We start from the raw sequence: 23,842 nt of genomic DNA on the forward strand, positions 1-23,842 counted from the left end.
TTCTCTACAGAAGAGAATGAGTGACGTCCATGATCATAAAAGGGCATTTACTACATTAATTTACAAGATCAGGGTCCCATAGTCCAACCACAGCAGTATGTCAGCTGGAGAACCAGAGAAACCAGTCCAAAAAAAAAAAAAAAAAATGGAAGCCTCAGAATAAAAGGTAAGAGTGGGAGAGAGTGGAACAGAAAGATTACTCTGGCATCTGGGTGGCACTTTTCACCAAGACTGGAAATGGAGTTCAATCTCTGAGTCCTACATGGGAAAGGACAGAACCAATTCCTGAAAGCTCTCCTCTGACCTCCATATAAGGACCATGGTAGATGCATGTGCCTGTGTTTGGGGGTGCATAAATAGGTGGGGAGGTAGGTAGGTAGGTAGGTAGGTAGATAGATGATAGATAGATAGATAGATAGATAGATAGATAGATAGATAGACAGATGTAATAGAATTAAGAGGATGCCAATGGTACAGCCTGGTCTAAGACCGAAGTCCCTGAGGTTCCCTGGAGACAGATGTACCGGTCTGAGCACACATTTACAGAGGAAAGACGCTGACATTTGATGTCCATGGGCAGCCATACTGGACACACACGCCCAGGCTCTGCACTGATGAACTTATTCCTTGCAGTCTTTGCACTGACTGAACCGGCAGCCCAGTGTATGATGCCGTCTACATGTGGCTGAGTCTTCCCTCCTCACTTGGATCATCCACATGGCAATCTTTCTGGAAACATCTCCACAGACGCCCTTGGAAAATGCTTTACTAATTTTGTGGGGTGTCTCTTAATCCCTCGGATGTGCCCATCAAGATTAATCACAGCATTTGGGACCTGTTGTGGGCACAGAGGATGTCGGTGTGACTACGGTCTCTCTAGTTCTGATACCAGGGTTCTCATGCGGTGGCTCTCCAGCCAGATTCTCTTGGAGGTCTTGCTAGAACATGCTTTGTTGGGCTCCAGCCTCAGAGATTCTGACTCAGCGAGTCTGGAATATGGCCTGAGAATTTGCATTTCTGACAAGTCCCCAGGCTGTGGCAGTGCTGCTGCTGGCTCCAGGCTCTGACTTTGAGAATCACAGCTGTGCATCATGTCTGTTGCTGTTAGTAGCTCCAATAATCTTATCATCAGTGCCCACATTCCAAGAGCAATTGTCATGTACCAGGCAGGGTGCTAAGCGATGCTCATGAAGCCAAGGAAACCACGGCACTTGAAGGCTTGGTACCGACTGGAGGCCTCCTGCTGACAAGTGAAAGCTGTACTGGAGAGCAAATCCGTCTCACTCCAGAGCGACTACCAGCTACCGTCAGCTAGTCCCAGGTCTTCATTCAAATAGTATTTATGGAGCGTTTGATAAAACCTGTCTGCATACAGCACGGCGGAGTTCACGAAGCAATTTCAAATACATTTCCTCGTTTCAGACACACAAAAGCCTGTGAAGTAGGTCAAGTATTAATATCACCCGCTTTTACAAGGGAAAGGTAATTACAGAAGGAACGGAGGCTGGGAGCGGACCGGTTCAGGGCTACACACAAGCAAGTTGTATGGCTTACTTGGCATTCCCCAAACTACGTTGACGTATCTGGGGGCCCCATAATTAGACTAAAGGGGGCAGGGGAGCAGGAGAAGTCATAGATTCTGCCTGTGTAATTGCACAAAGGAGACAGATCCAAAATGATTCCTTGGACAGTGTGGCCCACCCATGCCAATGAGATGAACACTCTCTCCCATCCTGCGGGCACATGAAGAAGGACATGTGGCAGCCGAAGCAGGGGCAGCTGGGATGGGGTGAAGCAAGGAAAACCCTCTGTCAGGCTGGGTCCTGGGGAAATGGGAGGATTTACTCTGCTGAGGGGAAGCTGGTGAGAAGCTGGGATTGAAGAGCCTGAGATGGGGATGGAGGGCAGATCACAGCAGCCATGGTTTAGATGGGAGGAATTGGTTGGGGGTGGGGGGCTATCCAGGCCAAGGCTCCTGGGCAGGACTTCACCCTCTCCTTTTCCAGCCACCTCAGGGGCCCTGAGTGCATGCCTTTCTCAGACTTTTTAGGGAGACCTCACCATTGCTTCAATTGCTCTGCTGACAGGAACACAAGCAAGCCAGGTGTTCCCAGGAAATGGTCTAATTAGCACTTACTGCTGACGATTTCTTTCTCTTTCTCCCCCACTCCCCGTTTTTAAAACTCTGGACATTTTTTATTCGCTAATCATCTCTCAGTTCAACCAGCTCAGAGCTACACGCGATTTACCTTTTGATGTTCACAGAAGAGAACTCTTGAATTTCAAAGAGCCGGCGGGGATTTGGGGGAATCGAATGCAGAAGCTCCGGCGTAATCAAACCTCATTAGAGGTTATTCTTCAAGCAGGTTTTCTCCCTCTGTCTGCCTCCCTCTCCTGCCCTGATTAGAGGGCTGGTGGTTGGGTTTGCTGTGTTTTCTGTGGGACAGTCATAGTGAGCAATGTCAACCCACCACCTATGGTAGAGGCTGCAGCCTCCTTCCTTTCCCTGTCCCCCACCTCCCAGAGACAGTGACACTTGCCAGGGCTTTGTGTTGGGGTTCCTCTCTCCACCTTACACTAGTTGCCATGGTGAGAATTAAGGCTTCATAAATAAAGGTGGGCCCCGGGCATAGCTTCTTTCTCACAGAGTCTTCATCCTGCGTAGAAAGGGGACTGTGCTGGAAGAAGGGGCTCAGGCAGATGTGAAAAGAGGGACGTACATAAAACCCCCACCAGCACTCACTCTGAGCCCCCTTTCCCAAGTACACAGGACTCTGCGTGTACTGCCTTGGCTGTTGTGAAGCAAAGAAAAAATGTTTTTGCACCATGATGTTTGGAGATAGTCAGGAGAGTTCTAAGACCCACAGTTAACCCTGAAACTGAGTCTAGGCCCCTTGAGTGAGACATCCTAGCACAGGAGGTCAGTTCAATTAACAAATCATTAGTGACATGTCGCATAGTAAGAATGGCTACTGTCTATTATGACTTAGTTCCAAATGTTACGCTAAATGCCTCATATAGGTTTTCTCCTTTCATCGTCTGCATAGTCCTTTGAAGAATCGCCTTCTGTAAACTGCTCCCATTCTACAGATTAGCTACTACGCAGAATGGCAATAAAGTCACTTGCCCGGACCCTAAGAGCCTTGATGTGAAGATAGCTGAAGGATGAACTTCTGAGGGTGGACCTGACTTCACCCAGTGCTCAGTGCCAGCATATAGACGTGGGCACTAAACATCCTAATATCGAGGGAAGTGAACAAAGATGGGATGTTACCATCTACGGGGATGATACGTAAACCTGCCCCACAGTTTCCCTGTATTCCAAAAGAAACTAAGAATCAGAAATTAGTGAAGGAATTTTTTTTTTATTTTTACGGTGTAGCCAAACCAAGGTTGAAGGAGTAGTGTGATCCCCTCTTTATCATACCTGTTCTCATCTTTTCATTTATAGAAATCCAAAAAATCCAAGCAAAGGCTGTACTTATTGTGAATTTAGCACTGAGATGGTTTAACCAGTCCTGTTCTTGGGCAAAGGGATTTGGGTCCCAAGTTACCTTTACTGTCTCAGGTTCTCTATTACAGAGATAGTTTTTAAGTCAGGTCCAGCCCAAGGAAAATGGGGTCAGGCATTCTGTCTTAAAGATTCCCTAGGGAGGGGAGTCCCACAACGCTGTGCCCAGGGACTGACCCAGGCTCTTTGCTACTTGCAACCTTGATCAATGGGCAGTCAATGCAGAGACTCACAGCCAGTCCAAATGACGAGAATAAGGGACTGGTGAGAGGTAGCCCCAAGTGGAACATCAGTAACAAGCCTATCTCCCAAGGGGATGGAAAGGGTGTGAGGGTCAGAAGGTGAGAAAGAGTGCTAGGAAATGCTGGGCCTAATATGGACATTGCATTCATGAGCACACAGAGGCTGTGGTCACTAGCACAAGCCAGTCAAATTCAAGCATGGTCTGGGGAGAGGCTCACAAGGCCCCACCCCTAACTGAGGTGCTATTGGCAAGTTGATAGCTGTTGGGAGAGGGAGAGTCATTTTTCTTTGGGGGTGTGGCCACTGCTAGGTGATGGATGGTTTCACCCCTGTGTGGATATGAGCAGCACTAATTGGACTCAGTGGATAATTAAAAATAAAGAAGAAAAGAGGGAGGACATGATGTTTGGAGGAGGACATCTGAGGGAGCCAGGAGGAGTTGGGAGGGAAGCATGGGGCTGTGTGTATGTTTTATTTAACTCAAAGAATAAATAAAATTATTATTTAAGGAAACACCACTTTATTTCTAATACAATGAATAGGGAGGCTTAAAAAAACTTTTCTGTGGAAAACCATTTTACCATTTTTTTTATAAGTGACAAAAATACAGATTAGAATGAACAAAACATTCTCAACTTGGCAGTGAGGAAATTAAATCTGTTTATATTTTTGAGGGAAATATTAGATAATATTTTGTTATGTATATATATATTTATGTGTGTGTGTGTAGAAAATAATACACACACACACACACACACACACACACACTCCCCTGAGGTCTGGGGAAATAACTCAGTCGGGAAAGTGCTTGTTACAAAGACCTGAGTTCAGATCCCCAGCACCCATGATAAAAGCCAGGTATGGCTGTGTGTATTCCTTGCGGCTTGCTGGCCAGTTGTATAGGCAAATTAATGAGCTCCATGTCTAATGAGAGACAAAATAAGGTGAGAATAATTAAAAGAGACACCTTTCTTAGGGTTTTTATTGCTGTGAAGAGACACCATGTCCAAGGCAACTCTTATAAACAAGAGCATTTGATCAGGGCTGGCTTATAGTTCAGAGCTTTAGTCCTTTGTCATCATGGCAGGAAGCATGGCAGCATGCAGGCAGACATGGTGCTGGAGAAGTAGCTTAGGGTTCTACATCCAAATTGGCAGGCAGCAGGGAGAGAGAATCACTAGGCCCGGCTTGAGCATTTGAAACCTCAAAGCCCACCCCCAGTACCACACACTTCCTCCAATAAGGCCACACCTACTCCAGCAATGCCACACCTCCTAATGGTGCCACTACCTACGGAGCCTATGGTGGTTTTCATTCAAACTACCACTTCAATACCCAACATTGAACTCCGACCACCACTTTCATATGTAAACACACACACATGAACACACATAAACACATCTTCCATATCTGAAAGAGAAAAGAATCTTGGGATTTTTATGGACTGGTTCATGGGAAGCTACATACTTGTCCTGGACTGACAGTTCTTTGTCCCTAGTTCCACTCACTTAATAGGTGCAGGGTAGAAGTCATTGTCTTCTTAATTTGAGGTCAGCTTGGAGCGTGGATCCAACATGTCTGTTAAACACTGACTCAGTCATTGACTGACAGCTGGAGGGAGAGTCACACCTGTCTCTCCTTAGAGTGTTTCGCTCTCTCGCCAGGGTGTCTGCCTGGCATCAGGGTTACAGGGGCAGGAGCCTACCTGGTGAGGTGTAAAACCAGCTGCCCCTGTCGGGAAGTGATAAATGCTGTAAGAAGCCTCAGCTAAAAGCTGCCGAAGAATCCCAAGGGAGGAAACAATTAATTCTCCCTAAGTAGATTGGAAAGCTGTTAGAGAGGAAGTGACATTTGAACTGGTCCTTGTGGGCAGCTTAGGGCCATTTCAGGGCTTTGAAGACGAGGCTCTCAATGCCGAAGAAGCACGAGAAACCCAGGTGGCAGCTCTGGGCAGCCTGGGTCAGCTCAGCGATGCGAGGGTGCGGGTCATGCTGAGGGTTTGAGGTAGCGGGAAGGCACAGGGGGATTTTTATCCATTTGTTTGTGGCCACATGGAAATCTGCACCATTGGCTATATGTGTCTGAAAGACTACTCGAAGACCACAAGGAAAACTACCTGGAACTGAGAAAGAGCTGAGGCAGGTAAAGGCTGAGATCATAAACCAAATCGTGGGATATGCCAGGACTCATGTGCTTGAGAGGGGAAGGCAGGAAGATCAAATGTTCAAAGCCAGCCTGAGCTGCACAGTAAGGCCTTGTCTACTCACACATAAAATGGTGAACCAGGACAGAGATAGACAGAGTGAGAGTGGTTGAAATAAAACACCCAGATAGAACTGCTCGACTAGGGTTTGGGAAGGGGGGGGTTGTTGGTACTGCCTGGGTTTCTGTCTGGGTAGCATTTGTTTACTAAGATGGGAACAGCAGAATTGCATCCTCAGTGGCCCCAGATGAGCAGGATGGCTGGACAACTCCTTTGGTGCCCCCGCATCTTCATCCCTCCTCAGCAATAACATTTAAGAATGGAGTCGGTATGTGTACTTTGCCACTGGAAGACAGCATACTTTCTCTTCTCCCCACAGCGTGTTAAACCGCACCCCTACGCATCTGATCCAGGAAATCATATTAGTGGATGACTTCAGCAATGACCGTAAGTAACATTGATTATTGAAAACCAAGGCACAAATGTCTGGTCCCAGCTACTGCATACAATTGGAGGGGAGCCCACTGAGACTCTAGAGGTGAACGGAAGCCACCGTTGGGTAGAAGACACGGAAGACTGAGTGTCTATGTCTGAGCTTAAAAGGTGATTAACCTCCCATTTGAGAAAAAAAGTTGTTGTAAGTTTTTGAAGACCTAATTAGCTAAAATTGTTAGATTCCTGCTTGGGATGGATGGTGAGTGTGTGCACCTGTGGATGAATGTGTAGCATCTGTGTCATTATCTTCTAACATACATTTCTGGACAAGGGGAGAGATGCTACACAGTTAAAGGATCGTCATTAGACCCCAAAGCCCCATCAGACTCCTGATTTTGATGCTACACTAATGTGTCTATCAGAACTGAGGCTGCTGTGCTTCCTCTCTCTCTTGTTCCCTGGGAGTCTGGTGGGCCTTGACATTGAGATCCGCATGGGACATCCCAACACACACCTGTGACAGTGTGAGCCTTTGAACCTTTCCAAACACTTAATATCATCCTTTTCTGCCTCATATTTCCTCAGTTATTCCATAAAAGAGCCCAGGTCCCACCCAGATTTACTCCCCTGACTTGTTTTCCCAAGTAAAACATGCTGGGGTCTCTAGACACCTGTTTAAGTCTGAAAGTCACAATAATTATAGAAACATTATTGGAAATCAAGTGTTGGCAGTGCCGACTCCCACCTCTAACAGCCACTGTCCTAGATGCCGTTCTTCTCATCAAGCACATTCAGGCGGGGCAATCTCTTCCTGGTGGTGAGCCAAGTGGTGGCACTAAGAGACAGACAGCTACAAGTATCAGGAAAACGTCCTTCATCCCATCCAGCATAGGTGCTGGGAACTGGGCACAGGGGCCACTCCCACATTGGCACTTGCTACATAAGCACAAGACAGAGACTCTGGATTCCTCGTAAAAAAGTGGGCAATGTGTCCTAAGACCTCTACTAGATCTGGAGCTCAGTGGTCTGCTCTCCTGGCCTAGAGAGAAAGAGCTTGGAGTAGGGTGTACTTCTCCTGGGGGTAGCCTAGTGCTCAAGAGAAGAAGGAAGTCCTGGAAGGTTCTCGAGGAACAGGGTAACAGCCTTAAAAGGAGCCAGACATCCTGGGCTCAAACCCTAGTCTGGGACTCCTTAGCCATGTGCCTCAAGGAAACTATTAGCTTCAAGTCAGCTCTCTTGCCTGTATAATAGAGATGACTATGATCATGTATGTGTTTTATACAGAGATCTAGTGTATTAACACATTCAGAGCTTCCAGAATAAGATCTTACCAGGGGATGCCTGTAAAAGTCTCATTTGTTGCTTGTTAGAGCCCAGAGCCAAGCAGAAAGGCCAAGGTCTATGTGCAGAATCAAAGAATGAGGTTGCCATTCCAGTTATGGAAGTGATGGGACAGCAGAATAGTTCCAGGGTGATTGGGGCAAATGATCAAAATGCAGTGGGTCTCATACCCAAAAGACAGTGGGGCTCTTGTTCATCAGGCTGGAGACCACCCACCCATTATTAGCTCTGTTGTGTTGGAGGAACCTATAGACTGATCTCTTCATAAAGAGGGCCTCCATGTTCTAAAAGCAAATTCCAAAGCTGTTTCTTTCTGTTGCTGGCTTTCTAGCATTTTCAGCTAGACTCACCATGGTGAAGAGACTCTAAATTAATAATCCAATGGTGTGTAGCAAGAGATGACCCTGGGGTAGCCAGACCACGGATCCATGCCTGGAACGTTTTCATGAGCACATGCCTGTGCCGCTGTGTGCTGACCTATTCCAAACGGGCCCAGTTGTGGTCACTTTACTCAGTGATTATCAGCCCTTTCCATGATGTAGAAACAGCCTGCACCAGGCTCTGCAGTCAGGGTTTGGGAAGGGGGGGGTTGTTGGTACTGCCTGGGTTTCTGTCTGGGTAGCATTTGTTTACTAAGATGGGAACAGCAGAATTGCATCCTCAGTGGCCCCAGATGAGCAGGATGGCTGGACAACTCCTTTGGTGCCCCCTTAGGTCACTAAGCATGACCTTTGTCTTTGCAGCTGAGGACTGCAAGCAGCTAATCAAACTGCCCAAGGTGAAGTGCTTGCGCAACAGTGAGAGACAAGGTAGGCTGTTCTGTGGGACAGAGCGGGCAGGTCACTGGACCGTGGGCTATGCTGGCTGTGTGTATTTGGGCATTCAAGGAAAGGCTGAATGACTCTTACGTGGTCTTGTGGGTCACTGGAACAACAGTGACCCATCTGGCCATTTGTCCCTGATACAGGTTTGGTCCGGTCCCGGATGCGGGGTGCTGACATTGCCCAAGGTACCACTCTGACATTCCTGGACAGCCACTGTGAGGTGAACAGGGATTGGCTGCAGCCCCTCTTACATAGGGTCAAAGAGGTGAGTCAGGCTGAGGAACAGAGCTGGAGTTCCTACCTCCCTCTTTGCCTTGGGCCTCCACGCTGTGACTTTACTAAGGGCTCTGGATGGGGCAGGATTGTTCTCTCTTCTTTATAGATGAAGGACCAAAGTGTAGTGGCCTGAATAAGATCACACTGCATGTGGTCAGTGGCGAAGCCAGGCTTGGGCTGTTCGTTTTTCTCACACTGTTGCCAAGGGCAGCAAGCCTGACACTGAAGCTGTCTTCAGGTAGCATGTAGCATTCGGGGTCCTGGACAAGAGAAAACTGCCTAGAACTATATCTGTCAAAGATCCAGAGAGGACCTCTTCAGGAGTGCCTACTGTAGGGAGGAGGCAGCAGAAATAATTAACTCCTGAGGTCTCTCTCTTCCTTCCAACCATGTGTCACCCTTACCTGAAGGCCCTGGGCCAAGGCAGAGGCTGGATGCTGAGGTTGGAACCCCCTTCCTGTTCATCCCTCCAAGATTCTGTGTGCTGCTTTTCTCTGTGCCCCAGCCACCACTCTAGAGCGCAAAACCCGATTTTATTCTCCTCCCCATTACTTTATACTCTGGGGGAAAGCTCACCCATTCCTCTCACACACTACAGAGCACACAGTACACTGGGGACCCAGTACCAATGAAACACACTGGTGCTGCCTGACACTCATCCTAAATTACTGACCTGCACAGTTAGTGGGGGAAGTAGGAGTTGGGCATTTGTTCATATTCATTTCACAAATGAGAAAATAGTGTCCAGACTATTACATGGCGTGGCTTGCTATTCTTTGGAAATGGTATCTCTAGCATCAGCGAGGATTGTGTGGCCTGGGCTGGGATAGTTTCCTACTTCTCTACCTAGTAACCACACAACTCCTGCCTTCATAACAACAGTGTTGAAAGGAGAGAAGAGACCAGTGGGCACACTGCTCAAAGAGAACTATGAGGGTGCTGCATGTCCTGTGGAGGGAGGCCCCTCAGCTGGTTGACTGAGGTCTTCTTACATGGTTCCTGTTGCTACACTGGTTTGGAAAGGACTAACACATACTAGGTGACCATGGATAGAAGTGCTATGACAGGAGTTCTCAACCTGTGGGTGGCGACCCCCTTGCAGGAGTCAAATGACCCTCTCACACGGATCACCCAAGACCATCCCAAAAATACAGATATTTACATTATAGTTCACGACAGTAGCAAAATTACAGTTATGAAGTAGCAAGGAAAATCATTTGATGGTCAGGGGTCACCACAGCATGCGGAACTGTATTAAAGAGTCGCAGCATTATGAAGGTTGTGAACCCCTGTGCTATGAAAACTGATGATAGGGCACACACTTGTAATCCCAGCCGTTGGGGAGGCTGAGACAGGTAGATCTCTGTGAGTTTGAGGCCAGGCTGGTGGTCTACAAAGTGAGTCTAGAGCAGCCAAGGCTACACAGAGAAACCCTGTCTCAAAAACAAATGAACAAACAAAAGTTATTTATGCGAAAGAAGCATAGGAAGCTTTGTGTACTCTCAGATGTTGAGCAACGCCCTCCAGCGGGAATCTTTCCATTCCCGGAAAGGTCTTTCTGCCTGAGTACAAGCGGGAGCCGAGGGCTAGTGAAAGCATCCTCTTGCTAGTCTGTGCCTGGATCTAAGAAGAAACCGCAGTGTGTAAACAGGGCTTGAAGGCCACGGCTGCAGAACCGCAGGAAAGGTAGAGTATAGGGCACAGACCCTGGCTGGGGAGAGGCTGAGGTTGGAGGCAATGTGACCTACTTCAGCCACGGTCATACCAAGAAGTAAATCTAAAGCCAGGAGTGTGATATTACAGAAACCCCGTGGCCCAGGAACCTAAAATGGGAAAGAGGCCTGGACCCCTTGTTTTCCATCACAAAAGTATCCCAGAGTTACTGCAGACATTTTGAAAAATATGGAACATTTGAATGAAAACTAATCAACCAAAATTCTATCGTGCGAAGACATCCGAAGCCTCATTTCTTCCCATTTAGAATCCTTTTCTCTTCAGAGAAGCATCTTTTAGTACAGTTGTAATCATCCTGTATTTACCTAACTTCGTATTCTGTATTCTCTTACCCATAAGCACTTCATGTGGTCTCTAAGGTAATTTATCCCTACCAGGTTAGCAGATATAGTGTGTGTGTGTGCAAGCACATACATGGGGAAGACATGTAATAAAAGTGACCATTTGAACCATTCCACACTGCAGTTTGCAGATTGCACAGTTCTCACTACAGTCTAGTTATAAAACATTTCAAGCCGGGTATGGTGGCTCATGCCTTTAATCCCAGCAATAGGGAAGCAGAAACAGGCGGATCTCTGTGAGCTCAAGGCCAGCCTGGTCTACAAAGCTAATCCAGGACAGCCAACGCTACACAGAGAAACCTTGTCTGGAAAAACCAAAACCAAACAAACAAAAACAAAAATCAACAACAACAACAAAACATTCTCACCACCTCAGAGGAAAACTTCACACCCGTCAGCCACACTCCTTCTTTTCCCCTTCTTGCCTCTGCAGCCACTAATCTGCTTTGTCCCTAGGGTCCTGCCTGTTCTGTACATTTCATAAAATCATGTTTATATGAGATGGCCTTTTCAGCCTGACTTATCATACCCAGCATAGATTTGAGCTCCATACACACTGTAGAACGTCAATCTTCTTTTCATGGCCAAATAATTATCCTCTGGTATGTCTTCATCCACGGGTATGTACCAATAGTAATGCTGCTATAACTATTCATGTATGGGTTTTTATTTATGTATCTGTTTTCACTTCTTATGAGATGTATAATATGGACTAAGATTGCTGGAATTAGATGTTTCTTGTATAGGGATCTCTCAAAGAACTGTTTTGTTTTGTTTTCCTTTTTTAGTTTTGTTTTTGTTCTTTGACAGTTTAATACATTTATATACTGAGTTTGGGGCATCTCCCATTACCCTCATTCATCCCTCCCTCTACTCCTTCCCTCCCTCCCACTGTCTCCCTCCCTTCACTTTCTCTTCCCCTCTTTCTCCCTCCCTTCTTCTCTCTGACTGCCCTCCCCCATATCCAGGATCTCATTATGTAGCCCTGGCTACTCTGGATCTCCCTGTATAGCTCAGGCTAGCCTTGAGATCCGCCTCCTTAGTAACAGAATTAAAGATTTGCACCACCATGCTTGACATTTCTTTGTCCTTTTGGCTCACTGTATTTATTTAGTTATATGAGCATGAGTGAGGGATTATTTACTGGAACAGAGGCAACTTGTCAGTGACTACGCTACTGGGGAGAATGAGTTTCAGCCACTCCCCTAGAACTCATTAGCTGCCTGTAGACTAGCAGTGAGAGGTGAAACCTCATGAGCCTCTCCTCCATGCTTGATGAAAATAGTGATGCGCCCAGTCTTTTGCGGGTCATCAGGAGAGTGTGAGGCAGCTTGCTTACATCTCCCTATGTTCTCACGCACACAAAACAGACAAACAACCAAACAAAACCACATTTCTTATTATCGATTCTTATTATAGGACTTAGCTAGAGGCTCAGTGATGGGGAGAGTCTTGATACAATACCAGAGTCAACAGAGACTTCTGTTGTGTGGCCCCAAAGGCTATATCCTGAGTTCAGCTGGATAATGAGTCTGAATCCCTTTTTATCCCAATGGCTCTGAGTCGTCTTGAAAAGCTTCCTGATAGACGGTCCTGTTTTTCCATCTGCAGCCAGCCTTACCTATAGGCTGGCATAGTCTCCCTCACTTTCTCAGATGGGAGTTTGACTTCCTGCAGCCTAACACTCCTTTGGGAGTCATTTAGCCCCATGAGAGAGCTTAGCTTCTTGGTCCCCATCACCTTCTGAGCTCAGTCTCTTATAGTGAAGAGATTAGTGAGACAGGCCCCAGGATCAGCCTGGAGAGCCCTCTGTGGGCTACTAAGCTTACCCTGAAAGCTCTTGAGACCATGGGGCGGTGCCCTGGGCCAGCCCCACAGGGATGGGGAATGCGCATGTGTCTGGGTTTCTTTGTATGTCCTTGTCTCCACACTGAAAGTGATTTGATCTTGTGAGTGAAAATGGAAAATTTTAAGCTGTAATTGGAGAATGGGATTTTCAAAAATAGAACAAAATAAGAAAGAAGCTGAGCCTGGGCTGTTCTGGGCCATCCTCAGCTCAAGATTTCCCCGTGACACCTCCCTATTGTCCTTTCTCTTCTCTCTAATTACTTGATACTGGAAACATTCACCAATCTGGTTTCTGGGGTGTGTGTGTGTGTTAACATAACTTTCTTCTGCATCCCTCCCAACATATTTCTTTGATGGGAAAGAGATTTCAAGAAATCTTAATCCTTTCAAGATCCCTCAAATTTACATAAATAATAGTTTACCCTTCATTACCTTCACGTGTGCTTTCCTCTCTTGCTTCCTCCCGTGGGCTTTTTTAAAAAGGCAGGGTCGGTTTACAAATAAGAGCAGCTTGCCCTCTTGTCACAGATTTACGAACAGAATATCGTAGACTCTGCCAATCTACGAAGGTCATACATATTTCTATATGACAGAACCTGAATGGACATCCCGATATCCCGGCAATGAATGTGTCCCCAGCCCACAGTAACACCACCTACTTAAGGAGCCTTCGCCAGCTTCTCACATATTAAGGATTTGGATGCAAACTGATCTCCCTCCCTCCCCTACCAGCTTATGTATTCAGTCCCCAGCTGGTAGTGCTTTTTTGGAAGATTATGGAGCTCATAGGGGTGTCTAACAGGAAGAAGTAGGTTCCTGAGGGCAAGTCCCTTTAAAAAACATTGTTTCTTTAATCACTACAGTCTGGTTGCAGCCCCGCCTCCTCTCCTCCCAGTTCTACCCTCATGCCCACTTCCCCTATTCCCCCTCCCTTTCTCCTCATAGAAGGGGAACCCCTACCCCATGGCTACTAACCCATCCTGAGGCATCAGCAGGACCAAGCGCATCCTTTCCCACTGAGGCTAGAAAAGGCAGTCCAGCTAGAGGAAAGGGATCCAGAAGCAAGCACAGAGTTAAAGGCAGCCACTACTCTCACTGTTAGGGGACCACCATGATAACCAAACTCCACATCTGCTACATATGTGTAGGGCATCTAGGTCCAGCCCCTGCATGCTCTTTGGTTGGTGGTTTAGTCTCTGTGACACCCCCATGGACTAATTTGCCCTGTAGGTCTTCTTATGGTATCCTTGTTTCCTCTGGTTCCTTTAATCCCCCATCCCCACCCTGCCCCTGCCCACTCTTCCACAAGTCTCCCTGAGCTCCACCTATTGTTTGGCTGTGGGTCTCTGCATCTGTTTCCATCAGCTGCTGGATAGAGTCTCTCACGAGATATTTATGCTAGGCTCCTGTCTGCAAGCTTAGCAGAGTATCGTTAATAGTGTCAGGGGTTGGCTCTCTCTACTCATTGGTTGGCCATTCCCTGAGGATGAGTCTTAAGGTCTGTAGCCTACCCTATTGCTATTAATCTAGAGAGATGTAAGCATCCTCACACACTCCGGCTTCTATAGTAGCTCCTGGTGCCACACCATGCCTTCCCTGCCGCACAGAGCCCAAATACAGCATTCTTTCCTTTTAGTTGCTTCTTGTCAAGTATTTGGTCATAGGAAGGAAAATATAACTAATATGTCACACCTCCCCCTAGGCCAGCTGAGAGACCCCCTATTCTGTTTCTAGACCCTGAATCAAATCCATCTACTACCCATTCATCTTCCCTAGACTGTGGAGCCCCCTTGCTCATCTTGTCCCCCTACAATTCCTATACCACAGGAAGGCTCAAGGACGTGGGTGACTTCCTAAGAGAGTGCTTCTAAAAGTTTTTGATTGCCCATTCACAAAATGCTTTAATTATGTGACTCAGTGAGGAAACAAGAGGTATGAGAGTAACAGTGGTTGATGACTACTGCCCACTGCTTCCAGCCTCTTTTCCCCTGGTAAGAGGGGGTGGAGAGTAGGCATAAAGTGAGGTAGGAGAAAAAGAGGGACTAGGCTTGGATTTTCATGGTGGGGGGAGGAAATGGAGAATAGGACATAGTCCAGGATCAGCCCAGGATTTCACCAGCTGCTAGGCCTAAGTTTCAGGAGCTACCCTTTGGGGGCACACAATAGGAACCTCTGCTGAGTCTGGGTATTGTATGGAGACTCTTCCCATCACTGAGCCTCCAGCTTGAGAAGCTATCCTGTTAGGAAGTGCCCCACCTGCTCCTGCCATCACCTACACAATATCCTTTGAGGGAGTGATAGCCTGCCTCTTTTAGCCAATGGCATGCAACACCTGATGCCCGCCAGGCTCTGGGCTAGGCCAGAAGGGCACACCAGAGAGCAGACACCAATCCTCTCATGTTTTGGATTAGTATGTAAGTAGCAAGCTCATGTTCTGGTTTGGGTGACTCATTTACAAAGGCTTCTGTAGCCCCTTTCAAGGTAACAAGTCCACATAGCACTTGCCTCCTCCCCTAACAGCCCTCACTGCCTGCGTCTTCTCCACAGACCAGATACCACAGTTGAGGTGAGACAGAAAACCCAAGACATAAGCCCTCAGGGGTTAGGAATATGCCTGAGGAGCCTGTCACAGCTGTGAGGTAGCACCCATGGAGAGGTGGAGGCTGGGGGATATGCTCCATACTTGGTTTTTCATTTTGATTTTTAAATTGGGAAAGGTAGTTTCATGTCTACTAAAACAAAACGGGAATATAGTCTAAGAGTCCTCAAGACCATTCTTGTGGGTCAATGTGAGGATCCGTAAGTCAGCAAAGCTAACCTACTTGTGGCTATCGTTGATTATAGCAACAGGAAACAGGTCAAGAGCAGCAGCAGTTCCATCATGAGCAATTAGCTGTCCTCTCCCAGATGGGTTCTAGAGACAGTGTTTGTTTCTCCTGAAAGAAATGTATGGCAGCCCAGGGGAGGGAAGAGGAGGAGGAGAGTGTTGCCAAGTGCTCAACTGGTATCCAGGGCTTTTTAAGTGGGGATCTCAACCACATACATAAGCCTGACTGTCATGGTCACCATGTCGCTGCAGAGGTCAAGTTGGTCCTTCATGGGACGAACCACCACATACTGTTAGCAGGCTATCTAGTATGGCCCAAGATTCCTGTCTTCTAGGCAGGATGTTCCAAGGGCCTAGAGGTTATCCATAGCAGCTGGGCACAGACTAGACATGCCTTTGAACATGTTTAAATCATTTACTGTATAAGGGTCACCGAAGGAATCAGTGCAGCTGCTGAGGTCCCTGAACACAGCACAAGAAGACAGAATGGAGACTTTGTCAGACTTACGGAATAGGTCTCTAAATTTTTTGATTTGATTTTAAAACTAAAGTAATAATAGTATCTTCAGGGGTATGCATGGTGCTCAGACATATATAAGTTGCTGGAAGGTAGCCCCAAGGAGACCCTGGCACCCAGGCAGGTGCAGTGCTTACAGCTGAAGCATTCCCGATGCCCTTGCAACAGAAGCGATGCCTTGGCAATGAGCATTCCTTTCCACCTGGGTAGATTAGTTTTCAGAGGCACCTTGTTACTGTCAGATTGAGCTCGATGTGGGAGGCTTGGGGCCAAATTAAGTCTATAAGCTTAGAATCAAGTGCTCAGTGATTCTGGAGCTGAAAATAAGAAGACAGCCTCATTTGGGGGAAAATACTGAACCTAGAAATTAGATAGCTTCAAGGAGTTCCTCTCTGAGCCCTAGGCTGGTGGGTGTAGAGGACAGCTTCCTCCAGAGAGGCTGCCCTCTCTAGGCCACTTGACTCTTGACTCTCATTGTGAGATCCAACAGTCTTTATGTTTCCCAGTTTGCTTATACAATTGTTGGGGCTGATATGTCTGTTGTATACTCACCTACAATGGTCAAACTTGATAGGTCTGGTAACCCCTAGGAGCTGAGGACTTGGGTTTGGTTATTTTGAAAATATCCCTTAGACAGTTTTTTAGATGTTGTTCTAGCTTTAATTATCTGTATGTGTGCATCTACATGTGGGCATGTGAACACGCACATGTGTGCAGGTGCCCATGGAAGCTTAGAGGCATCAGATCCTCTGGAGCTGGAGTTGTAGGTGCTTCTGGGCCTCTTATGTAGGTGCTGGGGACTGAACCCAAGTCCTCTTACAAGAGCAGAAAGCACTGTTAACTACTGAGGCATCTCTCTAGCCCTCTCACCAGATACTTTGATAGCTACAAGCAGGGTATCCCGAGGAAGCAGGAAGTGATGAAATTGGAAAGCAAGATGCATGACTATTTTTTAAGTGACACAATTAAATACTTCTGCGTATTCACAGGGTACTAAGGTATAGGGCATTGGGTAACATTTCCATGTATATATGCAATGAGTAATGGTCAAATCAGGCTAATTAGCATTTCTGTTGCCTTAAATGTTGATCATTTCTTTGTGTTGGAAACATTCAAAATCTTCTCTTCTAACATTTTGAAATATGTACTAAATTAGTAAAAACTGTATCCCCTAAATGCACTAGAGAACTTTGGGACTTAAGCCTCCTTTCGCTGAATTTTGGTGCTTCTCTGTGTCCTCTCTCCCCCACTTCCCTTCCTAGCCTCTGGTGATGTCTGTTCTGCTTACACCAACACCTCATGTTCTCACCCACATGTGGCACAGGTTTGGATGGCCTTAGAGTATGTGTTAAGAAATGATGCCTTATGTTGGAGGTGATTAAAGTGTTGGGTGACTGAGTAGCATGGCCAGATTTTCGTAGCAAAAAGAGCAGAGGCAGCCAACCATAGAAGGAAAAGAAACAGAGAGGATCATGGAGGTCCACTGTAGTTCTCTATGAAAGAGTCAGCGTGGATTCAGTAGAGTCCTTTTGGAGCAGTGGTTCTCAGCCTGTGGGTTGAGACCCCTTTGGGTGTTACATATCAGATGTTAATATTACAATCTGTAACAATAGCATTATAGTTATGTGGTAGCAATGAAAATAATTTTATGGTTGGGAGCCACCACAACATGAACTGTATTAAAGGGTCACAGCATTAGGAAGGTTGAAGACTACTGTTTTAGAGTCAGAACCAGAACCCGGTCTGGTTAATGGACCAGGGGGAAAAGATATGGGATGCTCTGTTGATAGAAATCAGAACTTAAAGGAAGGAGTGTGTATCAGCGGAATATGGTGAAACCATGGTTAAGCTGAATGAATATGTATATGGAAATAGCCAGTGGCATATTGGGCTGATAGGTAGGAGGGAACCAGGGACTGGAAATACAGAAATGCATTTGCCTGCAAGGAACTGATACTTATTAACTTGTCTAAGAACCACAGGCCTCAGGTGAAAGAATTTGGGAACCCAAGTTCTCTTTGGGGATATCAGCTTTGCTTTTTATGACTACAGGCTAGACTAAGAAGTTGATTACACCCCAGCCCCCCGAGTCCCTGACTCCCAGTCAGCAGGTCCTCACTGCAAGCTGAATGCAGGTTTGTGTTTCGTAGGACTATACAAGGGTAGTATGCCCTGTGATTGACATCATTAACCTGGACACCTTCAACTACATTGAATCTGCCTCAGAGCTCAGAGGGGGTAAGCATGCCGATACTCCTTCCTTCTTCCTCCTCCTATTTCTCCTCTTTTTCTTTCTCAGTGTTTCACCTCCTGTTCTTTCCTTCCCTTCTTCTTTTCCTCCCCTTCTTCCTTCACCTCATTTCAAAGTGGGCAAAATAAGGGAAGGCCTCCTTGTAAGCTGTCTGACATGTCTGGGTCATTATATTGTAATAAAATTCAGCTCAGCTTGAACCTTTCTCTTAGGAGAGGGATGTGCTGGGGATATAAGTCAGAAATAACCAGAGCTCTAGCTTTAATCTGGAGCTTTTTCTAGACATGAGGAAGTAGAAGCAAGGAGTCCTGGGCTACGTTGCTCTGCCATCTTGGCACTAGCGTCACCCTCTTCCAGAGACTTTCCCTCCCCTGCTCTCTGCCAAGAGCCCAGTTCACTTTCTACCCAATACTGACTTGTAGGTAATTCAGACGGTTGGCACCAAAATTCCTTTACTGATACTTACTCCTCCGCAAGACTCAGACCTATGATTTTTGTTCCGTAACTGCCCATTCCATCACCTTTATGCCATGTGCCTTGTTTTTTACCCTTAGCTGTTTATTTCTTAACTCTACTTAGCAGGGAACTCCATGGAGACGCCTCAGGCTAGAGTGGGATGAAGGGCTTTAGAAAAAAAAAAAAACTTTGGCGGCCCTGTTGTTGGTCATACAAGGGGAGATGCGACTTCCCAGGGACTGGAAAAGGAGTGGGATAAGAAAGCTCTGAGCGTTCTTTGAGAAACCAAACAAACTGGGTCAATGCTGTGTTTCAGGGTTTGACTGGAGCCTCCACTTCCAGTGGGAGCAGCTGTCCCCAGAGCAGAAGGCTTTGCGCTTAGACCCTACGGAGCCCATCCGGTAAGTAAAAAGGGCTGCTGCAGTAGAGGGTGGGCAGGTTCAGCTCCCACTTGACCCTGCTGCCCATGGTTCAGAAAGGTCCATACTGTGTGTTTCAAAGAGTAGAAAAAGCAAGAACAGAACCCTTTTGCCCTTATTCTCAAAGGTTTCTATCTTCCTAGAGATTTCTGGGTAAGGGAATGGGATCTTTAGAGACCTGTGCTGAGGAGTGGTAACCAACACTCTCAACCTTCACACAGGCCGTGATGGCTTTTATGCGTCCTGACAGCTAATATGTAAGGGTCCCTGTTCATCACATTTGGGCCTCTGATGAGGGAAGAGATGCTTCCTAGGACCCAAGGGCCCAAGGTCTTGGTTGTCAGGATTCAGCTCTGGGAGGGTGGGTATATGGAGGCTATAAGCTCTGTAACTGTAAACTAGAATGAGAACATGGACACTGCTGTGTCCTCGCTCGTTCTATGTGAACATGGTGGCTTGAGCTGAGCTAATCGGCCATGTTGTAGATGGCTCTGCCACACACTCTCTTTTTTGGTTCCATTGTCACCTGGGCTAGCAAGCTGTCCTCCTGGAGTTCACAGCCTTTGGAGGCAGGAAAATTTGGCAGGAGCATAGTTGCTATGCTGCAGAGGAGTGTGTGGTGTCAGCATTGAGATGGGGTGTTATACTTGATGTTATACTTGAGACTGGTTAGCAGGCTCATCCCAACCTCTTAGGAACCTCCAGACTCAAATAGTTTTGCCTCAGAAAACATCAAAGGAATATGGAGTGCTTGAATAACTACAGACAAGGCCAGCAGACTAGAATTTCTCTGTCTAGTCACTTACGAATAGCCAATATTATTCAAGAATGCCTGTTTCTCTGCCATTATGGAACGGATGTATGTTGAACTGAAGATCATAGAGGAACCAAAGAGCTCAATGATGATGGACTAGACAGGTGGTTAGAGACTCAGAGCTCAACTCGGAAGTGAGAAGTGAGACTTGTGTCTCATGTACCCACTAGCTCCTCTTCCTTTCTCCAACCTTCAGATTCTGGAGTGAATCTAAGAGAGAGAGTAGAAGCAGATGACACTGAGCAGTGTCCTTTATCTCTGAAGGGAAAGGACCTGCCTTCTGCCAGGCTAAGCACTGTGCTTTTCTATGTCAGCACTTGGGATAGGTTTTCCTGAGAGTGTGGCCTGTGCAGGTACATCAGAGGAGTGGATCAAGGCAAAATCAATGATGTCACTGCAGCTACCTGGGTTCTCCCAACTGCCCTAACAGAAAGTCTTGGGACAAATCTCAGCATTGAGATATGGTGTTATGCTTGATGTTATACTTGAGACTGGTTAGCAGGCTCATCCAAAACCTCTTGGGAACCTCCAGACTCAAACAGTTTCATCTCAGAGGACAGGTTGTTGTTGTTTTGTTTTTAATGTATGTTATCAGGGAGAGTGTGTTTCCAGAATTAGTCCAGCATCACAAAAGCAGCAAGTTGTCATAGCAAAGGCAAACTTGGCCTTCTGACTTGCTCTCTAGGTTTGCTATGGAGAAAAACTCCCTTTGCTCTCTGAGAGCCAAGATCCTGTGTATTTACAACCCTAGCCACTAATTTTACTGACACATATCCTAATCCTTATAGAATTACCTGTTCAGCTCCTGTTGCTCTTGTCTATGTGCCTCTTGAACACTTTTTCTTTTTCTTTCTGAGCACCTTCTCTGGTGTCTCTCTTCTCATTTCTCTCTTCCGAGTTGAGCTCTGAGTCTCTACCTACCTGTCTAGTCCATCATCAGTGAGCTCTTTGGGACCCCTCTGGTCTTCAGTTCAACATAAATCAATTCAATGAAATGATCAAACATCTGCAAGAGCTACTATAGGTTAAAGGAGGAACCCCCATCTATACATAGAAAGAAAGAAAGAAAGAAAGAAAGAAAGAAAGAAAGAAAGAAAGAAAGAAAGAAAGAAAGGAAGGAAGGAAGGAAGGAAGGAAGGAAGGAAGGAAGGAAGAAAGGAAGAAAGGAAGAAAGGAAGAAAGGAAGAAAGGAAGAAAGGAAGAAAGGAAGAAAGGAAGAAAGGAAGAAAGGAAGAAAGACAGAAAGTAAAGACTCAAATCAAGGAAGTAAGCCCAGGCCAGGATACAGCCATACTGCTCACAGCTGTTTCCTGCCTGGCCAGCTCTGCTCCAAGTGCCTTACCAGGCAGAACCAGAGGAGCAGGGGCTGGTGGAAGCTCCTCAGAGGCGGGTTGATAAGTGAAGTTTCCTGTCTTCCAGGGCAGAGAATTTATAAGCAGAAGGCGAAACTCTGTAGCAGATCCTTGTTTTAGATAGCCTAAAAAATATATTGGCTCCTTTGAAGAGGGGCAGATACTGCTAGAAAATTGCCTTGAGTTCTGGACTCCCAGAACCAAAGAGTTTGAGGCTATTTCCTCATATAAATGATCCCCCACCTTATCTCCCTTCCAAATACACAGGACTCCGATCATAGCTGGAGGGCTCTTCGTGATTGACAAAGCCTGGTTCGATTACCTGGGTAAATATGACATCGACATGGACATCTGGGGTGGGGAGAACTTTGGTAAGTCTCTGTTTCATAGACCTATATATTGTTCAGCACATCCTGAGAACTCAACTGACAAGTTACCAGGGTCTGGCAAGGGAGTCTGGGAAATCTGAGCCACTCCGTTTGGGAAAAGACTGGTCAGGGTCCCAGAACAGTGATTATAGGAAGGTGGTCATAGCAAGAGAATTTCTCCATGGGAAGTGTGAATAGCAAAGACCAGAGGAGCTTGCCCAAGCAGGTCCTTGAGAGAGAAAGTGAAATGTGAAATTCGAGAGAATGAAGATGGATGCCAAGTCCCTGGGGCCAGATACAGGCTTAAACTAGAAGCAGTGGACTTGGGAATCTGGGGTTGTAGCATAGGAGTGAAAGAGCAATCCCTTCCCATCATTGTGCTGGGTTAATCACCACAAAAACCATGAGGTAATTTGCCCTTACCTTTCAGTGGGACAAGAAGCAAGGAGGGAGAGTGGCTGGCTACTGCATGCAGGTGGCCTGCCCTGGCCACAGCGGTGGCTGGTATTTGCAGCTACAGGGAAAACATCTCAGATAGGAAATCCATTTTAAACATCTAGTAACACTTAAGCTATCCTCTTTCCCTCTATGGGAAAGAGTAGCTTTGGCGTAATGACCTTCCTTCCGGGGATGCTGTGAATAGCTTGAGCTAAGTGAGGATGGTGGTATCTCCTGGACATGTCAGTTTGTACCCAGGAACTGAGACCTGAGAAGAGCTAAATAGTAAGCTGTACCAGGGCTTGGATGTGGTCTGCTTTCTCCTTGAATATCTCCATTCCTCAGTATGCCTAGGGTCTACTGTACAAGAGGCCCACAATGACTGCTGGTTAAGCAAGCCAATCAGAGAAGTGTAAGGGAGGGAGTCCTTATGTGTGGGCTGCTTCTCCTCTGGGGCACTGGCAGGTATGTGGAGGGGGTGCTGGCATGGGCTGAAGGAGCAGTACACAGGCCAGAAAAGTGATCCATGGGCTCTTCCTGGCATTGAGCTGCCTGGCATTATCCACTGCCATTGGGTCTCCTGTCCCTGCCCTCCAGATGTTTTATGGCTTTCTTCCTCAGTCACTAACAATTATTTCCCAGAAATTTATGGCTTTGGCCTAACCCATAGCATCTGTTTTCTCAACCTGGGCAGTATAGGGGAGAAATCTATCAGGAAATTGGTTTCTTGCCAAGTGGGGGTCAGGCGGGAAGCATAATAAACAAAACTGGACTCTCCAGTCCCCATTACATAAGCTGACAGTGACTCTCCTACTTGGGGAGTTGGTCCACAGTGGTCCTGTGGAACGTAACCAAAATTGTGGATGTGCTGGCATGGGGTCCCAGGCTAAATCAGGTGAAGCTGGGTATCACAGTACTCCTTACTTAGTGAGAAGGCCCAGCCCTCCTCCCCAGCAGCAAATACCAGTGGTCCAGTCTATGCCCCAAAGCTGCTCATAAAGATTGAGACAAGACTGGGCATGTTCAGGGTGGCATGGCTGTAGACCTCATAAAGATTCAGAAACTGTTTCACTGTCCAGCACATTCTGGGTTGAGAATTTCTGTGCAATTTTTAGAAAATCCTTCTGAGTCGCAGCCCAGCTGTATTCAGTTTGTCTGCTGGGGTTTCTTCCTGTCCTCTTGAACTGTACAAGGTGAGGATGGTCCCTCTTGGATGCTGCAGTCACATTTGGATGCATGCAGCATTGCAAGGATCCACTTGCAAGGATGGCACATTCTGGTTCAGCTTAACAGCACCCTTCCTTTAGAGTGATGTTAACACACAGCTGCTCAAATCAAGAGGCAATCTCACAGAGCTGGCTTCGAAGTCATTTGGCATTACCAAGGGCTGATTTGAATAGAGAAGTTGAGGAACAGCCCCTGGGAGGTATGGGAGAGGTATTTTATAAGCTATCACAAACATTTTTGAGACCACAGAGAAGCACTGTAGACAGTCACTGCAGAAATCACTTTGTTTCCCTGGCGCCCCAACATTCTATTATGCCGTAGCCAGCTAATAGCACTTTTGAAAGCCCTTCCCGGATTATTTTTTTTTTTGTCCTTTTTTTTTTTTTTTAAGTATTTTTGTATACCAGAAGATAAAGT

At 46.6% G+C, this 23,842-nt stretch overlaps 1 protein-coding gene across 1 annotated transcript in view; it reads left to right on the forward strand.

The window, feature by feature from the left end:
• The window catches only part of Galnt14 (polypeptide N-acetylgalactosaminyltransferase 14), a 223,152-nt gene that overhangs the window by 170,824 nt on the left and 28,486 nt on the right, over positions 1-23,842 (forward strand). Inside the window, exons 4-9 of the mRNA XM_060364609.1 lie at positions 6,337-6,404; positions 8,477-8,542; positions 8,701-8,822; positions 18,251-18,338; positions 19,124-19,208; positions 21,660-21,763. Coding sequence (XP_060220592.1) covers positions 6,337-6,404; positions 8,477-8,542; positions 8,701-8,822; positions 18,251-18,338; positions 19,124-19,208; positions 21,660-21,763 — 533 coding nt within the window. The remainder of the gene's footprint in view (positions 1-6,336; positions 6,405-8,476; positions 8,543-8,700; positions 8,823-18,250; positions 18,339-19,123; positions 19,209-21,659; positions 21,764-23,842) is intronic.

Source organism: Meriones unguiculatus, chromosome 1 (assembly GCF_030254825.1).
Source record: "Meriones unguiculatus strain TT.TT164.6M chromosome 1, Bangor_MerUng_6.1, whole genome shotgun sequence".
NCBI classification, from domain to species: Eukaryota; Metazoa; Chordata; class Mammalia; order Rodentia; family Muridae; genus Meriones; species Meriones unguiculatus.